Raw genomic sequence first — 22,867 nt, forward strand, 5'->3', positions numbered from 1 at the left:
TATTATAGTGCTATGAACATGCCTTTTTTGAAGCATTAAGATTGTGTATGGCTTAAGAACACAATAATAGATCATCTCATAGACCTGCATGCGAAGTCTCACCAATGCTGGAAATGAACAAACATCTGTTACAAATAATGGATGCAAAGCGACAGAGGAGAGGGACCATCCGGGTTGTTGGTTTTTGGTGTACCTGGCACATGTGATTAGTACATTTGTGTACAATCCAGCAGGGTGGAGAACACTGTATGTATCAACGTATGCTGCCCGTCGGCTTTGCAATCGCATGTTTGTAGTCAGACTGTGAAAACCTGACAAAAACAAACCAGAAGCAAAAGGAAGCAGCTACCCAACATCCAGGATACTTCATTTTCAGCTCCTAAACACATTTGGAAGTTTTATTACTGCAACACTATAATGAACATGCCCCCGTCCAAACTTTGTTAAATTGGCTTGCAAACATTTCTCACTTTCAACATTTGGGTGTGTTGTCCATGCGCTTTTCAAATAAATTAAGATTTTGGGCAATTTGCACATCATTACAGTCTGTTTTTATTCCACATTTTACAAAACACAACTGACGAACTGGGGTTGTACTCTTTGTACGATTCGAAGGGAGAAACCGCCTTGTTAAGGCTTTTTCATGACGCGATATACATTTCTAAACTGAAACTGGCTTTCTCCATGTGCCTCCAGTAAGATCGGATATTACTGAGAGCACCTCGAGCTCCGTGCTCATCAGATCTGGAAGAGAATTAGGCAAAGAGTGCAGGTAGGGACCAGAAAAACTTAGAGAGAGCCTCAACTGCTTTTAGCTTCACCACATGTGAAATCCCCAACCTCAAACTGACGGTCAATTCACAAGCTGTCCCATTCTTTATGCAGCTTGGTAAAAAAAAACTAAACCAAAAAAAAAAGTCAAAGCTTTTTAACTTTTTTTTCCCCCACAGGCCATTATGTTTTTCCTCTGAGTGTTATGGCCCAACTTTAAGGCAAAATAAAAGGATCTTTAACTTTTTGGGGCTGTGAAACTGACTAACATCTGTTGCCTGAATACAAATGTGATCCTCCAGCATTTGTGAATGTGCTAGCTGTCATTAGGTTGTCTACAATTGGACTTTATTACACCAGAAAACCCTTAATACTGGAAAAAAGGCAAAGTCAGGGAGAAGTGATTAGACATCAGGAGTGAACACGGTCTAAGCTGGGTGGCTTCGATTGAATCAACGGAAGAACGGCCTGAAACAAACAATCAAAAGTTATAGGACGGCGTATACTTGAAAAACTGAATCATGCAATTTTATTATCCCTTTAACAGCTTCAGATTTTGTAATTATTTTTAATTCTTGGCCAACAAAAATCTCCAATGTAACAGTTTGGGCCCCGCGAGCATAAAGCTGAGACGAATAAAAAAAGAAAAGAAAAAAAAAGGCATTGTCCGACTAACGTTTTTCTCAGGGAGGCCCTTTTTTTTCTTTTTTAAATTTATGTACCTGACACCTATATTCACCTAATAAAATAAAAAGAATAACACAAACAAAGTCATTCTGGACCCACAGTAGTCACCCCTGATGCTTGTTGGGAGAATGTCATCACGGATTTCAATATTCTACAGGAAAGTTAGTCAAAGCAGCACATTTTTGTCTCCATGTGAGCACTTCACCCATTCTACATCACCCACGTCGTATTGTAAATATCAACAATAATAACCTACAAGGAAGTTTTCACTTGTTCAGGAATATGCTTTGGAGAGTTTATGCATTAGTATACAGATCGTTCTTTAAATGTGACCCATTAGTAAAAGGTGCTCATAAATGACTGCTTGAAACATCTCAGTTTGTGTGGGCAGTGGCAACTGGCCGCCGCTGCCAAATAAATAAACACATCACACCCTCCTGTGGGTATGGGAACAAACAAGACGACGCAAATACACCTTGGAAGTTCAGCGTTTGTTATTCTTTTGGGAATCCTGCGCTGGAGGGAGGCTGCGGGGCTCGTTGAGGATGTGGTAAGCATGAGGGTCACCGGAGGTAGTAATTCACGCCTCAGTTCATACAAGGAAGATAACCAGCATCAGTCATTCTCTGTTCTTGAAAGACAAACGGGAAACCCCGAAATGAATGCAGGCAGACTCGAGAGAGGCGAAGTTTTCCTCACGTCGTTGACAGCGCAGCAGGTTTCGATTGATGATTATGGTTGGGGGAGCGGAAAATCCAAAAGAGGACAGTTAAAGAGGGAATAGAGGGTGGCATCTATCAACTAACTTCTCCAAATCCTTTTTCCTTTCTTCCAAAATCATGGGGTTAATACAGCTTATAAGAAAGGCAAGCTTGTCCACACGTTATCTGGCACGATTCAGCCAGAAGAATCACGGTCTTGGCAATTTGTCACCATGCCGTCATGAATCTGGAGAGCTGTCGAAAGCAGGCCGTTCACCTCACGTCAGGAATTCAGCTTTGTGTTTGTTTTCCACCTTTGGACACCAGCAGAAGAGAGGGGTAGAGTCCTGGGAAAGAGAGAGAGCGAGAAATCAAAAGGAGAGAGTTTAGACCGGGGATGTCACACTAAAAAAAAACGGCTCCAGGCCTGTCCAGCAAACCACCGAGCAAATCTAAGAAATTTGTTGAAGAAAAATCTATGTTTTCTTCGAATTTTTGGACAGAGTGGCGGACACAACACAACACTGAGACATCAGCGATGCCGCCGTTAAAGTTAGCCAACTAGCATTAGCCTAAAAGCCATGCTGTCAGGGTGAGTTTCTAAAAAAACACCCATAATGCAACAGTGACCGGAGAAGCTTTTGGTGACATTTCACTGCACCGGAAGGCTTCATTAAAATTGGCTCTATGTTGAGATTGCAGTACTTTTCTGTGGAAATCTTTTTGGTTGCGTTTTTATCATGTGTACTCCCGACAAAACAAAGAAACACTTGAACGTTTTAATCTAAAGGTTATTAAGCACTGAATTACAAATAACACGTGACATCAAAATTCAGCACCTTAGAGATGGAAGAACAGACCGAATAACAGAATTCAACTGATGAGAAAGAAGAATTGTCAAGTCACATGCAAGGAGACCTTATTTTTTCTGCTGTGGTGTATGTGTTTTAAAATGATTGTTAATGCACCTGATGTTTTGTTGCCCCATAGTCAGCTTCGTGTGAATCAGTGCTCTGGTCCTATCGAGGTGCTGGTAGCACAGAAGTTTCAAGGTTCTCTCAGAAAAAAAAACATTTGTCTTCAATTACTGTGTTATCTGTCTATAGTATTTCATTGCCTTTATTCTGTGAAGCTGTCTTGACTTCCTGTCTGACCTCAAGCTGTCACGTTCATATTTGCTCGACAAACCTGCCCTGATTATTTGAAATGTGATGTAAGTTCGTCAAAGTCCTTACAGGGACTCGGAATTGGTATTCTGACTGTTAGATTGCTAAATATGTCCACAAACAGTGAAGTGAATGAGTTCCAGGATGTTTTGAGGTTACGGTTTGCAGCATTGTTCAGCTGGATTGTATCCCATGTAAAGGTGTTTCTAATGTTCTCCCCTTAGTGTGTGTAAATGTGGTGACCCGAACCCGCCTGTAAAAGCAGAATAATTGGACGGGATACCTGGGTTTTAAATAATTTGCAGATTACCGCAGCCCTTCAGGCAGTACATGCGACTGTTGTATACCCAACATCCCCAGCAATGGTGTTGCATTTAACACATCTTACCAAATACACTGAAGAACATCGACAGGTACAAGCATTACACCGCTTCAATGACATTCAGCATGTTTCTGTAATGGGACACACACACAAAAAAAACAAAAACATATTAGACCTCATTATTCTATTAAATAACAAACCACACCTGCAGAAACAATTTTTTTAAGAGCCCGCCACACATTCTACAACCAGTCAGATAGGTTTACTTAGTGTCAAAGTCAAATTCAAAGTATTTGAACAATCCCACCATGCAGATAATTGTTTGTTTTTTTGCTTGCTGCTACTATGGATGATGGATCACTTTTTTTCATTTGAAATGAATATCTTGCAAACGAGTTCAGGTTGATCTGTAAAGAATGCTTAACCTGGGCATTGCCGATGGCCTTGTCCTTTTTAGCTTAACTTCTCTTTGTCAGTCAGGACCAACCACACTTCTATGCCCCGATATTTTGCTTGCTACACACGGGGTATAAGCAACTCTAAGCTTTGGATGAGTCAGAAGTTTCTATTCCGGCGGAGATTGAAACCTTTCCAGGAACTTTGGTTTTTATACCAAGTCAGCATGGACCTCTGGTTGCCCAGGTCACGTTTGCGTGAAAACAGCAATTTTGCAGCGCAGGGTTGAGGGAAAGTGAGGAGAAAATGAATGGGAAGTAGCTGTGCAGTCATTTGATCCCGCACACGTTGCCAGGTTCAAAAACAGATCTCGCAATTCCCAAAACGCCACTGTCTGATCGCTACTCCTACTAAAAGTTTAAGCACCATATTCATCATTCGAAAGTGTTTCCCCAAGTTTAACCAACTACTTGTGATTTTAGTTTCTTCTGTGTCCCTTCTCAGACGCAATGTTGCAATGTCTTCTGAGAAAGACATTGCAACATGTACAAACAACAACTTTTTTTTTTTTTCCCCCTTGTAGAATCAGAGAAAAGCAGCCTACTTTTCTGATATCTCAGCATCTAGTGGAGGTGCAGTCCCTTCTGTTCCTGTGAAGACTCCACTTTCTCCGGGACTCTCTTCAAGGTCCTCCCCGTTCCTCCGTGATCTGACCTGGGTTGGACAAACAGCACACATGATCATATCAGGTCAGCGCAGTCCAACGAAACAATCCCAGCGCATGTATAAAAGCCACTGCCGGCAGTTGTAAATTCAAAGGGAAGGGAAGCCAATAAAGAGAGCCCTGCCAGAGAGAGTCGTATCAGTGGGGCATCTGGGCGAGTTATACGCCCATCAAAAGGTTGGAGGTCAGCTCACCTTCCACACGAGCAGGAATGCCAGGGCTAGCAGTGGAATGAAGAGTAAGGAGATTAGGCTTCGCTCCACCACCTCAGGCAGGAGTCTCAGTTCTTTACCTGGAACCATTTATAGACACATTAATGCCACAATGCAACATGCTAAGAAAACGTCCCTCCAGTCATACTTTTTTTTTATTTTTTTTATGAGTTTTCCATTTCTTTGATATGATTCAGACTTCAAAGCAGCAATGAATTTATAATCTAAGCAGTATCTGATCTTTATCTGTCAAAGGCGCTCCATAAATAAACTAACTTCATTGCTCATTCGTTTTGTTTTTAACTTTATAGGAAATGTATTTTTCTGATATATATGTGCTTATGAAAACAATACAAAATTTTACATTTACATGTTATGCACGATTATTCTGTTTAGTGACGGTCCATCGTTAGATCAATGAAATAATCATTTATTATAATTATCATCAAGAGAAATACACAAGTGTGACTGCCAACGGTATTTTTCTTTTCTGAATGGAGAAAAGACGGAAACAAGCTTATAAATTTCCAAGATTCAAATCTTTGTGAGGGTTTAAAGAGGTACATAAAAGGCCAAACTACATCCAACAGCCTCCTGTGATAAAAGATGAGCGGTGGAATTTACCCTGCAGATCGCCATTAATCAACGGACAGCAGAAAGTTGCCCGTTTGACATTGCAGCTGGGCTGGTTCGGCAGGCAAGACCTTATTTTGTTTGTTTGTTTTCCTAAAAGGCTTCAAAACAGGCAAACTTACGTGGTGTGCAGCCAGTTGGACACTCTGGGTCGTCACTGCTGGGAGTGGGCGGCGCTGAGGGTGACGGAGGACAAACAAAGGTTGTGGAGTTAGACAGTGCAGAAAAGGGAAAGACAGTCACGATCTGATGATGAGAACACGTCATTGTCAGGTGCTAAAAAGTCACCGATGCTAGAATGCACTCAAACAACACGCACAAACAAAAGAGACAGAAAAAAAAAAAAAAAAGACCTGATCCCACCACTCTGGCAAAGAAAAGCCGAGCGCTTGGGAAGATTGGAAGATTGCTCTGTAATCAACACGTACACAATCAGGTTTCGCCCCCCCCCCCCCCCCCCCCCCCCCCCAACCCTTTCACATGCGTTACCTTGGGACATCTCTTCTCCCCGGTCGCTGTGACTCAGCCGCCTCTCAATGGGCCGCCGAAGCACTGAGAGCGTTTGGGGGTTTTATCTCGCATAGTTCTTGTGAAGACATAATGGTCACCAGATTAAAAGCTTCTCCAAGCGGCCACAGGAGATCTGCCCCGAATAGAGCCCATTCACAACGGCTACCAGAGGGGGTGGCGGCTGCTTTACTACCAGAGGCCAGCTTGTGACTGGAATGCTGCTGGTTTGGCTTCAGAAAACTACATCGTCGGCTGCTGCTAACGCGCACTCTAATAAAACGCTTAAAGAGCTGCTTTAAAACCAAAACCATAAAAGCCCATCGCCTTTCGCGGTATCCTGCAAGTGGCAAGTTTGTTGAGGAGTTCAAACATTCCACATCAATGTTATTATGACTCTGAATATTTCAAGAACATGTGCGTTTATTCGCATGTAGCAGTTGCATGGTATTGCTGCACCTACTGCGGTGTGAAGATTACGGAACGAAACCTCACAAAATATATACATACATACATTATATATATATATATATATATATATATATATATGAGAGAACATGTGGCCCAGTGACCGCAGCATCTACTGACAGAAGCATGGGTGATCCTTAATTTTGGCCTGACCTTAGAGAACCTGATTACACTGAAGTGATTTACAGGATTTTCTGATGCGAAACAGAGCCTGTGTGATGTAGGAGCGATTACTGATTTAAACTTTGACCCTGGCAAGAGTGTCAACAGTAACTTGTTCATACACCAAGTTGTTGCCTTTGAAATTCAGACATTGAGAGGCCCGGTTTGTAAGAGAATGTGTGGAGATACCGAGTTGGAGCAGCTATTGAAGTCCTGCTTTTAATTCTTTTTCATGCAGCTCATTGTCCGCCACACAGAAAAATACTTAGGGGCCGTTTCTATGGCAACAAAGAAAGAAAGCTTTAGTTGCGTTTTGGGCGTCTGTTTACGGGACAGTGATGGTCGGAGCCTCGGGAAAAAGCAACTTATTAGAAATGCGCACCGTGGCCGTAGTAAAAAAGATTTTCTTCTCATGGGCAGAGCAGACCATCAATAACAACAATTGCGGCATCCAGAGTGACATGGCCCACCGCCCATATTCTCCGGGGACTTGGGACGACCATTTTGGGTGACTCAACTATGAAACTACCAACTTTGTCGTCTGTCCATACAAATGTCCATGTACTCACATGTAATTTCACATCTAGTTAACGTTACATTCATTTTTCATCCTAATGGATCCAAGAAAGCCTCAAAAACATCAGCTCGGTCCAGAGAAAGCCAAAGTGACTGTTAGATCTTGGGCCAGTCTCGTCATTTTACTGCCGTGTGCTTTGGTTTATAGCACGCAACACAACACACGTCACAGCTGTGTCTTATTTTTTATTCCAGCTACATGGGCTGTTTTGAGAAAAAAAAGAACACCATGAACAGATTCAGAATAAGTTCATCAAACATCTTGAAATAATTTAAACCAACAGTAAGTGTGGATGTTTAAATTAATTGACTTTTTTTTTTTTTAAACAGTTAAATCTGTTGGCAGCAGAAACAATCTCATGCGCCCACTTTGGCAGCAGCTACAAACACGCTGCAATCATCCACAGCTTCACACTTTAACCTATTCATAAAGCATTAGATGCAGTTGTTAGCAAATGAAAGAAAAATGTATTTTTATAAGGAGAAATAAAGTTTCCCAAAAGCACATGGTGGTGAAACAACACAGATCCGTTTGATTACGATTTTGAACCCAGTGTGTTTGGGTTTTGGACTGATATGAGTATCATTTGTAACAAAAATGTCTACCCACAGCAGCAGTACGCTTATGTTAGTCCAGACAGACTTCCCCTGTGGTTATTTAAAATTTTAAAAAAACAAAAAAACTAAAGACGACCGTGAAATCAAAGCAATTTTGACCTTCGACCAGCGTTTCCCAAAGTGTGGGGTGGTCCTCATGCTGAGGGGAAATTAATCTTACAGTTTGCACATTTGTAACTAACATAAACAATATTTCAATGCACAGAAATTGGGTTCATTCTAAGTCTTCTGTGGACAAAGACCCTCCTCTCCTAAACTGCGGGGATTTTTCACATTACTGATGAATTACATCGGCAGTAGTTTGATTCAGCTTTGCAAAGCATGCATGCAATTTTGTTTTCCAAGGAACTGCCCTGGAACTTGTCAAAATATCCATTTATTGGGTATCATTATTTTTCCGGTCATCACTAGTTCAAAGGTAAAACAGTGACAACATGAACCGATTTAAACAACCATGACAAATGATGGAAGGGGTGGTGTATTAATAAACCTTTTAAAATCCATTGGTTCCCATGTTGACAAATGTGGCTTAAGTGACGGTATGCGCTCTACCGAGTGCCTGTTGTAGTTATGATATTGCTTAGATGACATTTCCTAATTGTTTACATAATGATAATTATGTACGCTTATGCATTTGAAAAAAATCCTCTCACCGTGTTCTGAACCATAAATCTTACACTACCAACATCTTATAAGATTGTGTGTGGCAGAATTTAAAGGGGTCAAAATTCACTTTCTTACGGTTTTCCAACAGTAATAATGTTCCCCATACCTGGAATGACGAACCAGAAGTGAAGAAAGTCTGTCCTCTCTCTCCCTGGCTTGTTTCAATTTTTAAAATCTGTGTTGCTCCAATGAGCCAATCAGAAATCAAACACTATAAAGAGTCATCGGGGGTTTCGCCAATCCCAATCCAGGTAGTCCCTCCCATTGACCCTCCCACAATTAGGCAGCTCTACTCTGGCACATGGCACCACGAGAGGAAGTACTTCCTCCTCATCACAAGAAGGGCATGTGTGGGCAGAGCCAGTCCAGCTCACACAGACACAGCAGATTCTAAATGCAGCTCCTATGTTCCAATATTCAAATGGTTGAAAATCAAGGAAGAGCTGGATTTGGGGGCAATAAACTTTGAATATAACGTTTTTGGACCAACGAGACCATGTGAAAGTGTTGAAAAACTGCATGATAAGACCCCTTTAAGAAAGATTTGTCACGGAAATAATCCAATACCCCTAAAGAAATAGTTCCCACCTCTAGTCGTGTGGTACATCTGATTCATTCATGACGAAAATAATGATGTGAAAATCAAAGTGAAATCAATAAATCTCGGGATTCAAAACGGAATTTACTTCTTTTGCCAAAAATTTTACTAAATAAGGATTCGGACTTGTCTCGGAATGCTCTGGTATTGGTCTTGACTGAGTATTAACCCCTTAAACTCTTGGTCTGGCAAACCAATGGACACAGCCAACATGCAAGGTGCTCAACATTCCCTTGGGTTAGGGTGAATTGGGGCGTTGAACCTACAAACAGCCCGCTTTAACAACTAAGCCTCAGCCGCCACATTCATGTCTACAGACGGGAAATATTCACCTTCTGTATATGCGTCTGATGCGTCTGATACATCGTGCGGTGTGACGGGACAGGGAGGAGGATGACAGTCGTATGAGTCTCCTTCATTCTTTGCAGCTAAAAGGTATTCTTCGAGAAAGTCAAAATATCTCTCGGTCTGCCACCGCTCTTCCCTGTAGTGGCACTCGAATTCGTACATGAGCAGATCCTGCGGAAACGAACCAACAAAAAAACAAAACAAAGCTGTGAAACTAAAATTCACATTCACATCAAAATTGAAGTCTCTTTTCAGCAACAGCGTGAGCTTACCACATGACCCAGTTTGAACCGCAGGTCTTGGAGTATTACGATGATTACACTAATGTCATTTCTGTTGGATGAGATGTTTCCAAACTTATGCGCTAAATCATGTAAACTCGACTCCAAGGAGAAGACATTTAATTTCACCCAACACATCCCGCCCTAAGGAAAAGAGAGATAGAAAAAAAAAATGTCACAAATAATAATCACATCCTGTTATGTATTCTCAGTGCTAATCCTATTAGCTACGGTGTCAGCAAGATGGATATCCTATCTTCTGAGAGCTATCAAAGTTGAATAGATACCTTCACAGTTTACTGAATTAAACACATGACACAGCAGCAAAAATCCACAATTATTTTTCTGTAAAGATGCAACTGATAAAAAGGTCAGCCTTCAGAGTTTAAATTCTACATGGATTTGGCCATTTGTATTCATTATCTCCCAGCAATCACCCCATTCTCTTACCTCTTCTTTTGGAACGTAGTGCACTGGAATTTTGTAATCTTTGGGAATATTATGTTTCTGTAACGAGACAAAAACATAGCATCATTGCTCCGAGCATGAATCAGTGAACGAGTACCAATATAGAATACATGTATTCGGCATTATGTGATGCCAGTAAATCACAAGTTCATCCAACAAGCCTCAATGGGATTAATGTTTTAAAGGTGTGCTTTGAACATGAAATACAGGGATCTTTCCATATATATATATATATATATATATATATATATACATACTCACAAAACACATTACAAGATTGGAATCCAGCGTTGAGTCTACAGTTTATTGGTACCACAAAATGCATCACTGATGTCAAATTCCAAATTAGTTTCTCGGTTTAAATATTTCACATGTCTCCATTTCTATGTCATTATTTAAATCTGGACTTTGGATAATGCTGAGATGCAACCATTTTGAATCCCTGGTTACAATCTGTCCGTTTCTCTCCTTTTATCCAAGCCCAAGCCCAACCCCAACAGGAAGAGCGGAAAACCCATTCGGGTTCTGCAGGTTGTTTTTTTTTCATATTGATAGGGAGGTTTTTTTCTTTCCACCGTCTCCTCGCTCATGTGGAATTGTTGGCTTTTCTCTGTTCAAGTGCCTAGAAAAGATGTATTTAGTTCTATACAATTAAAATAAATTGAATATCATGGGTCAACTGTAGTCCGGTTCACACAGAATGCCCTCTGAAATGAAATGAAGTTAATACTTTCAACTGAAATGACATTGCAGTGTTGTGCTTACCAAAGTAAATAGTTTTGAGATGTCATCCGTCACCGGGCTGACTTTTGCTGAATATGAACTTATCGTAAGTATGATCCACAGCAGGAAATGGACACAGACGTGTAACCAACTCTGTGAAAGAGAAAAGAAACAATTTCACAGTTAGTCCTGAAAAAAACTTATCAGTGCATCAGTTAAACAAATTGACAGTTTTTAGAACAACTAAAGCTGTGTGACACCTGTCTGGTGATGATGCGCTCACGCCGACTGGAACAATTGTGAAACTCTTATGTCAACCAGTACGTCAACTTCGTGAAAGGATACGTCAAGATTGGGATTCTGTTTTCACAGAACGTATCGTCAAAGCCCAACAAAAAAAAAATGGTTGAAATGGTTTTAGATGTCAGAGAAGACTCAAGAAAACAACAACAGCATTGAAGAGTAGGCTGAAGATTATTTACAAGACTGCAACTTAGAAAAGTTAGAATGTTTGATTTAGTTTTCAAGTCTCCATGAGCGTAAAAAAAATAAAATAAAAAAATCAAGGCGAAAGGAATCGATGCCATCTTTGTGTGCATCTGCCTGTGTTAACCATCTTAACATCCACTGATAAAACGTCAACAATAGCTGACTTGACATGAAAGTTGTTGTTCGGTTGCCTTGATGCAACGAGTCGTCATTTAAAGCCTCCTCTAAACTGCCCCTTGTGAATCGGAAACCAGGATGCTGCTTTGTGACAAGCGCAAGTCCAAAAAGTAATCGCTGTTGGGAAAACTCCCCCCCCGGTGAGGGAACACATTTACAGTCCGCACGATGCTCGGTATACAGCTCTAGACGGCGGCAAAGAACAGACTGGTTTTACAGAAGGCCTTGCAGCACCTCTCTGCCACAGCAAGACTTCCCAGATGCACAAAGAGTGAACCATCAAATTCTTCCAGTCATGATCCATACAATTCAAAATTCGCCATTCGAAATAGCGCTATACGACTTTTTTTCAGGCAGTTAATTGACAAACGAAGTGCAACCAATAAGTGGTCGCGTCACACATGTTCAAAGCAGGAAAACCAAAGTTTCCACCATGTTGTTGGCGGTTTTTAATCTGAAGGTCATTTCAAAATCTTGTTCAAGTCACTGGGTAAAAAAAAAAAAAAAAAAGAAAAAAAAAGGATGTAAACGGGACACTTTAAAAGAAAAAAAGTGACTTGTTAAACATGGGTGTTGTAATCCCTCTGGTCAAATGATTACAAGTCTCCAACTGGTCAGTGTCGTACTGAACAGAAGCTCCTTTCATTCAATGACAAAAGTTGCTCCAAACTGACACAAAAGCAACTTTCCCTCTGTTTTGATTGGTAGGATAAGTTGTTTTTTTTTTTTAGCCAAGTGCTGGAAGACTTTGGAAGTGATTTTTTTTTTTTTTTTTTTTTTTTAGGTTGAAGGCTGATGTCGCAAAATACACTGAAGTCATCCAAGAATGTCAACTATCGTAACTCATACTGGATTCAACATCCAATTTAATTAAACAGGAGATTCAGGATACTAAATATGTCACAACAGGAGCCCATAGGACTCCGTGTAAACAGTAGTGCTTGGTGAAAGTAGTTATTAGGTGACTTATTTTTTCCATAATCTGTTGAAAACTTTTTGTGACAATTCTTAAGAGTCAAGCTTAAAAACACCACCATACAGAATTGTACGAAAACAGTCAAAATCAGTTGATTCCAACAACGTTATTCTGAAAAGCAGCCTTGAATCCCGGTTCAAATGTATTAATACCAGATAAATCCTTTAATGATGGATCCATTCAGCAATGAAAACGGAAGAGGAGATTCACGGTAATTCTACAAGGTATCTGCCTTGGTATCGGAGCCAAAGCTCCATTAAGACAAGGCTTTCTTAACTACACAAGAGTGCACTACTTCTTGCAGCCCTGAACATTTCACAATTCACAAACCTGCAGGTGCTAAATGCCACGTCTGAGAGGGCCAAACACTCACCGGGGCCGCCACTGTCATGGTAATGGGTAAAAAGCATGCTGAGCAACGGAGGAAAAATATGCCGACCTAAGGCCAATAAGCTTACAAAATTTTAATCGTGACCAACAAGGTGATGAAGTCTAACATGGTGACTGGGTTTATGTTTGCACGCACTGTGCACTCATGCTCTTGAAATTCAAAACGATAGAATTTGAAATTACGAAAAAGTTGGAATAGCTGCGATTATTTTGCATAAATACGTGAAAAAAAATATTTTTTTCAAGATCGACAAAACCACAATGTTACTCGGAAGAACAAATGGGCAAATTGCAAGGCACAAAGGCATCACCAGCCTCTGCGCTAGAGTTTGTATTTATCGCAAGTACTATTGTTATCACATGGTTACCTGATATTTCTCAAAAGCGTTCAAGTGTAGCTTAACAGAGCTCCCAGTGTATATTATTTGCAACCACATATTAAGTTTTAAAAGCACCTCTTTGCTCCACTCACGGCACTGTGAAGGCAATTTAGGAAATATTTTCTTGGTATCAATATTGATAACGCGTGTAAGTTGTAAGAGCAAAGCAGGAAAACAGAGCGGGAGAACATACGTGCAGAACAGTGGGAAAAGAAATAGGAGGTGTCGTGAAGAGGTAAATACTCAAGATGTTTTGAAGCGCTCGTGCTTCATGTAAACGTTATTCACCAGGATTGCCTTCCTGATGAGCCGACAGCCGTCTTTCGTTTAGTTTAGAACTCTTCTCTGCTCCGGACCGACCATTGTTTGTGAAATAAATCGACAACTTTTCTTATTGAAGATTAGTAGCAGCCAGAGCCAAGCCCAAACGCTTTCAAGTGTTTGACAGCGATGAGGGATAAAGAGATTGCAGTGAGATGAGCCATGCCTAAGCTTTGGATACTTCAACCAGTAAAACAGGATTGTGAATAATAAGTTTACTTAAGCAAAGGATTTAAAGACCATGCTTTCTCTTTTCAAACAAGTGACTGTTCTCAGTCACGGTTGCATGCATTCGCGTTGATACCATTCAAGTTTCCTCCGCCAGAACGGCAGTGATTCAGATCCACAAAGTCCACCATCCTGAAGGCAGACCCCACCGCCCACGTTCCTCCTGTCTGAAAAGGTTTGTCAGACTGAGCCACAACAGGAAGAGAGAGGAACAATGATCCATCAACAGCAGGAAAAACCCCCGACGGGAAAAGTGCCGCGTAAAGGGCAGATGAATGTAATTCAATTTGGACGCGAGTTATTAATACCAAAACGTCAGAGCAGGAGAAATGTCACAAACGTGTGAAATCTGTAAATCAACATTTTTCTTATCCTGCTCGTTTTACCATTTTTCTTGAAATAAAGGACAATGAATGAAACAAGAACTGAATCTGGGGATTTCTCAAATGGAATTTGACCTTCAAACTTCAAAAAAACAAAATAAGTTATGAGACAAAACCTGTAAATATGGCACACCTCCCAGAAGGTGAGATTCTTACTTTCCTCGTGAGTTTAAGCTTTTAAAAACATAAACTGAAGACGGCTGTGAAGGTGTTTGGTGCCAAACAAAAGATGATCTCAAAACCTGGAAGTAACGTTCATTCTGTGCACATTTCAAGAGTTTTGTTGATAAATTGTTGATTTGTGTTTATCTTATGGTTAGCATGAGCCAATATAATACAGTAAAAAATATACAATTTAGAATTTGGTAAAATTCGTGTTGATTACAAGAAATATGGGAGCGATTACGGGCTGGAAATGTTGATCACAAACTTTTTTTTTTTTTAATTTTCTTCCTATTATTTTTGTGTGGAGGGAACCGGGGTAATGCTGACTTCTATTAAGTTTGTTACGAGGCGTCAACACGTTTGCAAACAAAAGGACCTTGTGTTTATTTCTCCATTTTCCATTTTTCTCCATTAAATTTTCAATTTACAGTCTGAGATTCCTCTTTGAGTTTGCAGCTCAACACCAGAACGGGGAACTGGACTCACGCTGGCTGGTTTTATTTTTGTGTGTCGTCTGTTTAAAAAGGAGCACGTCAAACAAATCCCAGGCAGCAAATCAAGCGGTTCCCTCCAGGGGCCAGCTGTTGGAAAAACAAAACAGTACTACATCAGTGAGGAAAAATCCATGTGATAAACCAACGTCAAAGTTGTTTGGACGGAGTCCCCGCGCAGTCACCTGCCGTCTTCAAACGCCGCCGCAAGTGGAAAGCCTTGCGGCTCGAGTCTGAGGTTCAGCGCCGCCACTCCCGAAGCGGAGCTGCCGTGTCGCGCCAGGCATTTATCTGCTCATCAAATCAAAGCGGCATGCAACTTGTGTCTGCTAACCGTGGCGCTTCAAGTGCTGGAGGCAAAGCTGTTGGGACCGGTTAAACAAAGATGGTCGTTATGTTCTCATTTGAAATCCGCGTTTTATCCTTGCAGCGTTCGCGTATGCGGGAGGCAAATCCAGCAGGGTAAACACAGCATTTTGGCGTACAAATGACAGCGATTCCTTCTTTATGAGACAGCTTTATCGCCCATGAAACGAGGCGGGGTGTTGGTGAGATCTAAACCTTTGCAGCTCCTTCAGCAATATTAGTTTTCAGTGCTGGCAAGTTATGAAGTGGCTTTTCTGGAGCAGAAAAAAACAAAACAGAACAAAAACAAACCTACTTTCAGTGGGGGCGGTTGGGATTTTGGAAGCCGAAAATCACTTATTCAATTACGACGGCGGGGCAGATCGGACTACACGGCAGCTCCCACTGAGCCCCGCTCAAAGAGAACAACGGAACTATTTTGAGAAGTTTTCCGGCGAGGGCATCCAAAAAGCACACCTCATAACGCTCTGGAAGTGTTCAGAATGATAAACAATTGACTAAGACACTATAATGTGATAATGGCTCCAGCAAAAAAAAAAGAAAAAAGAAAAGAAGAAGAAGCAAACTGTTTAATGGCTGGATTCCCACATCTGGGCTACCACCAAATGTATAATTAATCGTTTCTTTGCTCCAAGCAGGAATCTGGTCTGAGAATTTACTCCATTTTTCGGTCTCAAACACTGACAGATGAAAGACAAACCCAACACATTAAGCACACTTGCATATCTATTCTTCCAGAAATGTCCATCTACAACAAGCGTGTGCTTTTTCAGCTCTTCTCTCAAAAACTGGCGACTGATCCTTGTACACCGCTGACAGTAAAGTCTTCGCCTGCAGTGCGAGACGCCATGTTCACATGCTGTGATACAACTCCATTGATCAAATACTCCATCAACTAATCGCGGGCTATTTGTTGATCGTAATATACAAAAGCCTCTTACGTGGACTTTGGACCCAACAAAACATTTAATTTGCAAGCAAATCAGAGCATTTGAAGATCTGAATGAGGAGAATTATTCGCAGCACTCTCACGGATTCACAAAAATCGATTAAAAGGGGAACTAATTCTACAAGCAATGTGGTGGTCATATGCAAGCAGGGCAGCGACAACAAGTAGAACCACGCAAGAGTTGTGCCTCATAGATCAACCACAACATTATGACCAAGCGAGTGAAGTCCATGTCAGGGAGAGAAAGACTTGGCTGATCTGTTTACATTATCAATATGAAGGATAGGGTCACTTTAAAGAAGCTGATACGTACTGTAGGTAGCAGCTCTTTTTGTGCCAATTGTTTGTTATTAAAAAATAAAAAAATAAAAATGCCCATCGCTTCAACGAGCAGCGAGGTACTCATTTATTATGGTTAAGAAAGAGGAGTAACGTCTTGCATGACGGACAAAGAAAAAACAGAATTTGTTATTCTGTTTATCGTTAACTCCAAAGCTTTGAAAAAGGTAAAGAGTCAATTTAATACAGACCTTTTTTTGTCTTTTGAACTCCAGCTGAGTGTGTGTCCAAAACCAAAAACATACTACAAGGCCAGTGGTGGAAAATAAGTTTAAATTCTTTCAGAATAGGCTCTTTGTTAAAAATGCCAAATCCTCACCTCAGCCCCAGATTTCGACAACATTCCAAGGATGTGCAATTTCAGGCAATGCTGCATTTCTAAGCACGTTTTGGGATTTTTGGTTTCACGGGACCTACGATTTCCCTTTACTGCTGCCGTTACTAAACCCACTGATCAGACCTCTCCGAATTGTTCTCACTCTTGAAACGTGTGACATTCATCAAGCCACAGCTTGCACTTGACAAAGCAACACGACGTGCAATGGCAAAATGCACCCGCAGTGTTCCCCTGAAGCCCTTCTCTGATCATCATTTCTGTTTTGTAAGTGGAGATGAAAGTAGAAACACGCCTGTAATGGGCAGACTCCGAGTGGGAGGAGAGCTCGGCAGGGTGTGTTCATAACCAATGTCCTCGAGCAAAAAAAAAAACCCCTCAAAAAAACCATGTATAGGATTGCAAGAAAATTTAATAAACCCGTCAGAGCCCCTGTCGTCTCAAGGTCACGAGGCTACAACAACATTTACATTAATTTAAAGGTGGTTTCAATGGTCGCTTTTGGTTAGCGTGTTGCCCAAACTTCACACAGGAGAACATGTTGACTGTAGGAATGATGGATATTTAGAAAACTTCACCAAGTGATCAATAGCTACAGGATACTTAAAATAAACACTCCCCATATTCTCTCTTTGAGGCGCTCCATCACCAGCTTGGTTTCACTGCAGCAAGAGGAGTGAATGCGAGTGTTTATGCGTCTCTGTAAAAATATACTGCATTTGTCCATTGCCACCCATGCAAAAAGTTATTTATACACGTCTGCTGGAATTATTCTGCGCCGACCTTATCATGAGCCGTCTTTTTTAATCAAGAAAATTGAAGGAAAAACATTTTGGTTTGATAATACCACAACAAATGGATCCGATTCCCCAAAATTAATGCTTATGGACTTCCAGCATGTAATTCGGGCCAAATACATAAATAAACAAAAAGGCTTCTGTGGAAAAACATCAACTCCTTTAAAGCTGTCTGTGACACTTTCTGGGGGGTTTGATCATGACAGAATGTAAAGCCATGTTGACAGGATGATGGAAGGTCTCACAGGCCGAAAATATTTTGGAAATGGAACTAAACCACTTTTACTTATGCAACAGCAGAACCGGACCAACGGGGCGTCGGAGGCAGCCCTCCAAACTGAAGCCCTCTTGTCCATCATCATTAGCATGAGGTGCATTACAGCTCTGGTGGCATGCCGGCTCTCCCGCATCGCCCTAATGCAGAGAGTCATTACCCTCTCCACTCGTTTTCCGTGCACCACTTTGAACCGTAGGCATCATGAGCCGAGGAGGCCCTCCAGACCGCCGGCCTTGTGGCCCTCTTATCCACATAATCTCATAAAAGCAGCACACAGGACGTCGCATGACATTCGTCCACCCTGGCAATGTGCGGTCTGTTTCTGTCGCAGGGATGGGGATGTTTTATCCTAATCTTCTGCCAACATGACTGCCTTAAATTTTGCCGTGAGACATTAGTTCCCATGTCTCATGATGGGGATTAAATCAGAGCAGATGACAAAGGCTGCAGGGAGGAATGACGAGGCCGCTATTGTTGTCCAGATGTTAGAAGAGTTGATCCAGGCTCAGGTCAGCCAAGGGTGTACGAATAAATGCGTGAGCTTTTATGTCATCTGAGCGGTGGTTTGGTCGTAATCTTTGCCACCTCTCTTCCACAGCACACCTTAAGACTTCCCCTGCTGCTGGAAGCACACCGGGAAATGGCTGAGTCATGGTCTCATGCCAATATTTAACATCTCCATCGCTAAACACGCACCGAACAAAGGCTTTGATAAACCCGTGGACTTTTTAACCCATAAAGATAAGACTGCAGAGGCGGCTGTGTTTCTTATCTAGGCTCAAACACTAGCGGGATTGAGGGCGCACTTATCGTCAAATCCATTGACTTCATTATATGATGCAATATAACCGTCTTTTCAAAAGCTGAAAGTGTAAAACAGAGGGGTTACAACTGCACCTACACTTGAATTTCAAGCGCCTGGAGCGCACTTACTTCCTGCGGAAATCAAATTAGCCTCCAAGAACATTCAATTTGCTGCTCCCACTGTCTGCTGAGCTGCACTTACAGTTGTTAAAGCCAAGAGAATGAGCTACAGGCTAATAGAGAGAAGCCAGACAATTACTCCAAGACACGTTAAAGCAAGCGAGCTCAGGGGCACCTGTCCGACGAGATGAAGCTGCTCCTTGGCACTGTTGTACATTAATTATGAGGTATTAAAGCTCAGTGGACCAGGCGGTAATGATGTAAGAGATCTCCGAGAACCTTTCGGATTTGTTCACCAAGTAGACAAGAAGCAGCAACAATGGTTTGATGTAACAATCGTTACTCAGCTGGGGTAAAAGGGAGTTTTTTTTTTCCTTTTTTGTTTGATGCGGCAGCCACGAACAATCACAAGAAGAAGCTTTCTTCCCTCATGAGAGCATAATCAGCTGATTCCTACCAGCGTCCTTGACGTCACAAGTCAGTCAGAGTACCCCGTGTCTCGACACTTCAATCTTGTCACATGTATTTACATCAGTACCACAACCTCTGTCCCATTAACAAGCACAAACCACCGGTGACGTGAGGTAGCTGTAGTTTGCTTTGGTTTACCGTCAGGAGTGACATTTTTAAGTTCATCATAACTTTGGTTATGGTTTGGGTTCCTCATGCAGACGTCGTTGATTCGCTTCAATGATCAATATGGACATTCGGGAAACGAGTAGAATAAATGCATATTGGTTATACTTGGTTTCTATATTAGGTTAGATAATACAACAGTAATATAAAAGTACTGAGAACTTACATTAGTGCATTGATGGAAACTAATAGGCTTTATGATAACAGTGTTTTGTGAATCTGTTTGTCTGCCTAACAAGGCAAAACAACAAATCCTTCTGTGAAAGATGGCAGTCTTTCCTCTCTACAAATGAATTGCTTCTGAATGACAAGATTAATCCCATCATATTTCAGATGTGAGACAAACGGTGTGTTTGATGGACAACTATTGACCTCGCACACAGTTTGCCTTGCCCTCTCTGATCCAGAGCAAAGCCGGTCTGGAATAACTCATCAGCCACAGCTGAACAGATGGAGGAGAAGCCCCTGCAGATTGATAATCAAAGCGCAACGACATTGATTAGCAAAGAAAAACACGCAGCCTTAGCTCACGAGCCGTCGCTGAATGAATGGCTCCCTGGATGCGAGATGGAAACCAATTGCAGTGCTGAGTTTTCAGCTTAACATATGTTTCAGAAGGGAAAGAAAAAAAAAAAACAAGCCTCTTCCAATGTGCAGTGAGTCAGACTTGATCATGGGGATTTGGTGGAAATTAAGAGAATCCCTGCCGCTTCTAAGGATGGGGTTTGGAAGATTAGTGTGCATCCAATGTTGATGTCCTTTAACCCAAGATTATGAAAGTGTGTGCGATCCGGAGCAGATTACAGGGTTTAGCGGTGAAGCAATGAAGCAGTGGAAACAATACAGAGGCAGTGTGAGCCTCTGGGCTCGGTCGAATCAGTATAAATTATTTTTTCCTAAAGAGATTTAGTTAAATAAAGACGGGTTAACAGTCTCTTAAACTTCACGCCACCACAGGAATGACAAGTGTTTAGCTTGCAGAGATGTACATTGCATTTCTATGAAAGTCAATTATTTCTGAATTAACAAGCTGAAAAAAAAAAAAAAAAGTGTGGATGAGTTTGATAAAGAAACAAATGGGTCCTTTCGACCACTTACCTGAGTTAACCCTGTATTCTTAATAATGTTAAGAAGGACGGCCAGCCTAAACAGGATCAGGTCTACTTCAACTGAGCGTTTCACACACAATTCTGAATCATGTCCTCCATTCAGAAAAGAAAAACCTAAAAGTATCTTGTGGAACAGCTTTAAATGTAAACGCATCGATTGGCTGAATGGAGCGGCGGACACCCCGAGTGAACCCGAGCGTCATTACCCAAATAAATCGCTGCTACTTCAGAGGACATGTTGACTTGAATTATGAGTGTGTTGATTGCGATAGCCTTGTCCTGTTAGTGTCCTGCAGGAAATCTGAGCTCGCCACCCAGAGCAAATTAGAAAGTGTGTGTGTGTGTGTGTCTGTGTGTTCGTGTGTGTTCGGATAAAAATAAAAAATGGACTTGACGCATGTTCTTTTTTGTTTTCTTTGGATGGGGAAAGCGATGTTCTGTGATCCTCAGTCCGGCTCTTTACGCCGCCACATCACTTGCTGTGTCAATAAACAAGGAACCGGACGGCTCTGGTTAATATGCACAACTGCAGGAGGGGAATTTGGCTCGTGCAACAAGGAACAAAAGGGGGGGGGGGTGTTAACAGAATTGTGCAATTGTGCTTCTTTGTCTGATTTTCTCACCACACTTTCACCTTCACAACACTGTTCAAAGTTCTCCCAATGAGCTCGTAAATGGTTACTTTAAAAGAGGCTGCTGAACTAGAACGGTAGCTCACATCATTTGGTATATGGCGGTGGTCTGGAACGTCCGTCACAGTGATGTTAAGCAGCTCTTTGAGAGAGATTTCTCAAAACCGATTCTTTTGAAGCGAGTGTGGATTGCACAAGGAGCCGAGCTGCTCAGCAGAAACACATGCTGGAGGTATATAGTTTTAAGACGGGGGAGGATGCGTCACCTAGTTAAGCGCGGCACACAGTCAGTTGTGTCTCCTGCGGAAAAGCCCAGCAGACCATTTGAAGTGTCTTTTCACTTTGATCCAACTGATTGAACTTTTCCGAACGGATTCAAATGGAGCGTGAGAAAATGGCGGGCTCGCTTTGTTTTAAGACGGAGAAAAAACATTTCTGAACACATCATCGTTGCCGTGCCCGAAGTCTGCATCAACGTTAAGATTCTGGCTTTGCAAAGACACCCAAAGGACGACTTAAAAGACCTGTTGACGCCATAACTCAGGAGTTCCCTCTGCTAAGTTCAGGCCTCTCAAGGTTGGAGGCTGCAGTGAACACACAGCAATCTTTTTCCATCGCACCAGATCAGGCAGCTGTACGCAGTCCTAAAACCATAAAACGACTAAGGATTTCGGTGTTTTCTGCAAAATGTCAGAATTAGTGAATTTTTTTTAAACATTTTGAGAATCATTAGTTACTCTACTTTGCAATGAAACTCTGTCAGCTCGTATAATTCGGAGTATGCGTGGTTGCCGACAAGCTCAAGACAATAAACTCAATATGTTTTGGTTAGAGATCGTAGGTAGGGACCAGGCTGCTGAATTGTTTTCATTACTCGGGGAAAATGAATGTAGTACCTTCTGTTAGGGATTAATACTACTTCAGAGGCACATGAGACAAAACAGATGAAATAAATCCGCCTTCAACATGACTTCATCCAACTGTGGGTCACATTGTTCTGGAGCAAATCCCAGCTGAGGAATGGGCGAGGGCAGGTTACAGCCTGTACAGGTCGCCTGTCCATCACAAGCCAAACACACACACACTCACACTCACACACTCACTTTCACACCTACAGGTCATTTAGGGTCACTAATTCCCATCAAATGTACGTTTCTGGACTGTCAGAGAAAAAACGGAAAACCCTGAGAAAACAAACGCATGCACGGGGAGAACGTGCAAACAGTGACTGTGCGAATCCATCGTCATGCATAGAGAGGAAAAAGTGTGATCCTTGACTCAGACTCAACAGATTGCCATGTTTTGACAGTAAATAAATACCCCCATTTAGAACTTCTTAGAATCTCACTCGTCAAAAGAAGAAAATTAAAATGCCTGTGACTGAGAAGAGATTCATGTAAAACATGATCCCGCCAACTTACCCAACATCAAAACGTCCAACACACAAAGAGAATGTTTAATGAGAAGGTGTTAAACC

General features: G+C 41.6%; 1 protein-coding gene across 1 annotated transcript in view; it reads right to left on the reverse strand.

Annotated features, from left to right (window-relative positions):
* Positions 1–527: 527 nt before the first annotated feature.
* kitlga (kit ligand a) overlaps positions 528–22,867 on the reverse strand; it is a 31,522-nt gene continuing 9,182 nt past the window's right edge. The window contains exons 2-10 of the mRNA XM_080474738.1: positions 11,070–11,180; positions 10,287–10,343; positions 9,828–9,980; positions 9,540–9,726; positions 5,735–5,788; positions 4,962–5,059; positions 4,648–4,757; positions 3,714–3,778; positions 528–2,506 (exon numbers count right to left, since the gene is read on the reverse strand). Of these exons, the coding sequence (XP_080330864.1) occupies positions 3,748–3,778; positions 4,648–4,757; positions 4,962–5,059; positions 5,735–5,788; positions 9,540–9,726; positions 9,828–9,980; positions 10,287–10,343; positions 11,070–11,180 (801 nt within the window). The 3' untranslated portion in view covers positions 528–2,506; positions 3,714–3,747. The remainder of the gene's footprint in view (positions 2,507–3,713; positions 3,779–4,647; positions 4,758–4,961; positions 5,060–5,734; positions 5,789–9,539; positions 9,727–9,827; positions 9,981–10,286; positions 10,344–11,069; positions 11,181–22,867) is intronic.

The sequence above is a fragment of the Lipophrys pholis genome (assembly GCF_963383615.2).
Source record: "Lipophrys pholis genome assembly, chromosome: 11".
Taxonomy (NCBI): Eukaryota; Metazoa; Chordata; class Actinopteri; order Blenniiformes; family Blenniidae; genus Lipophrys; species Lipophrys pholis.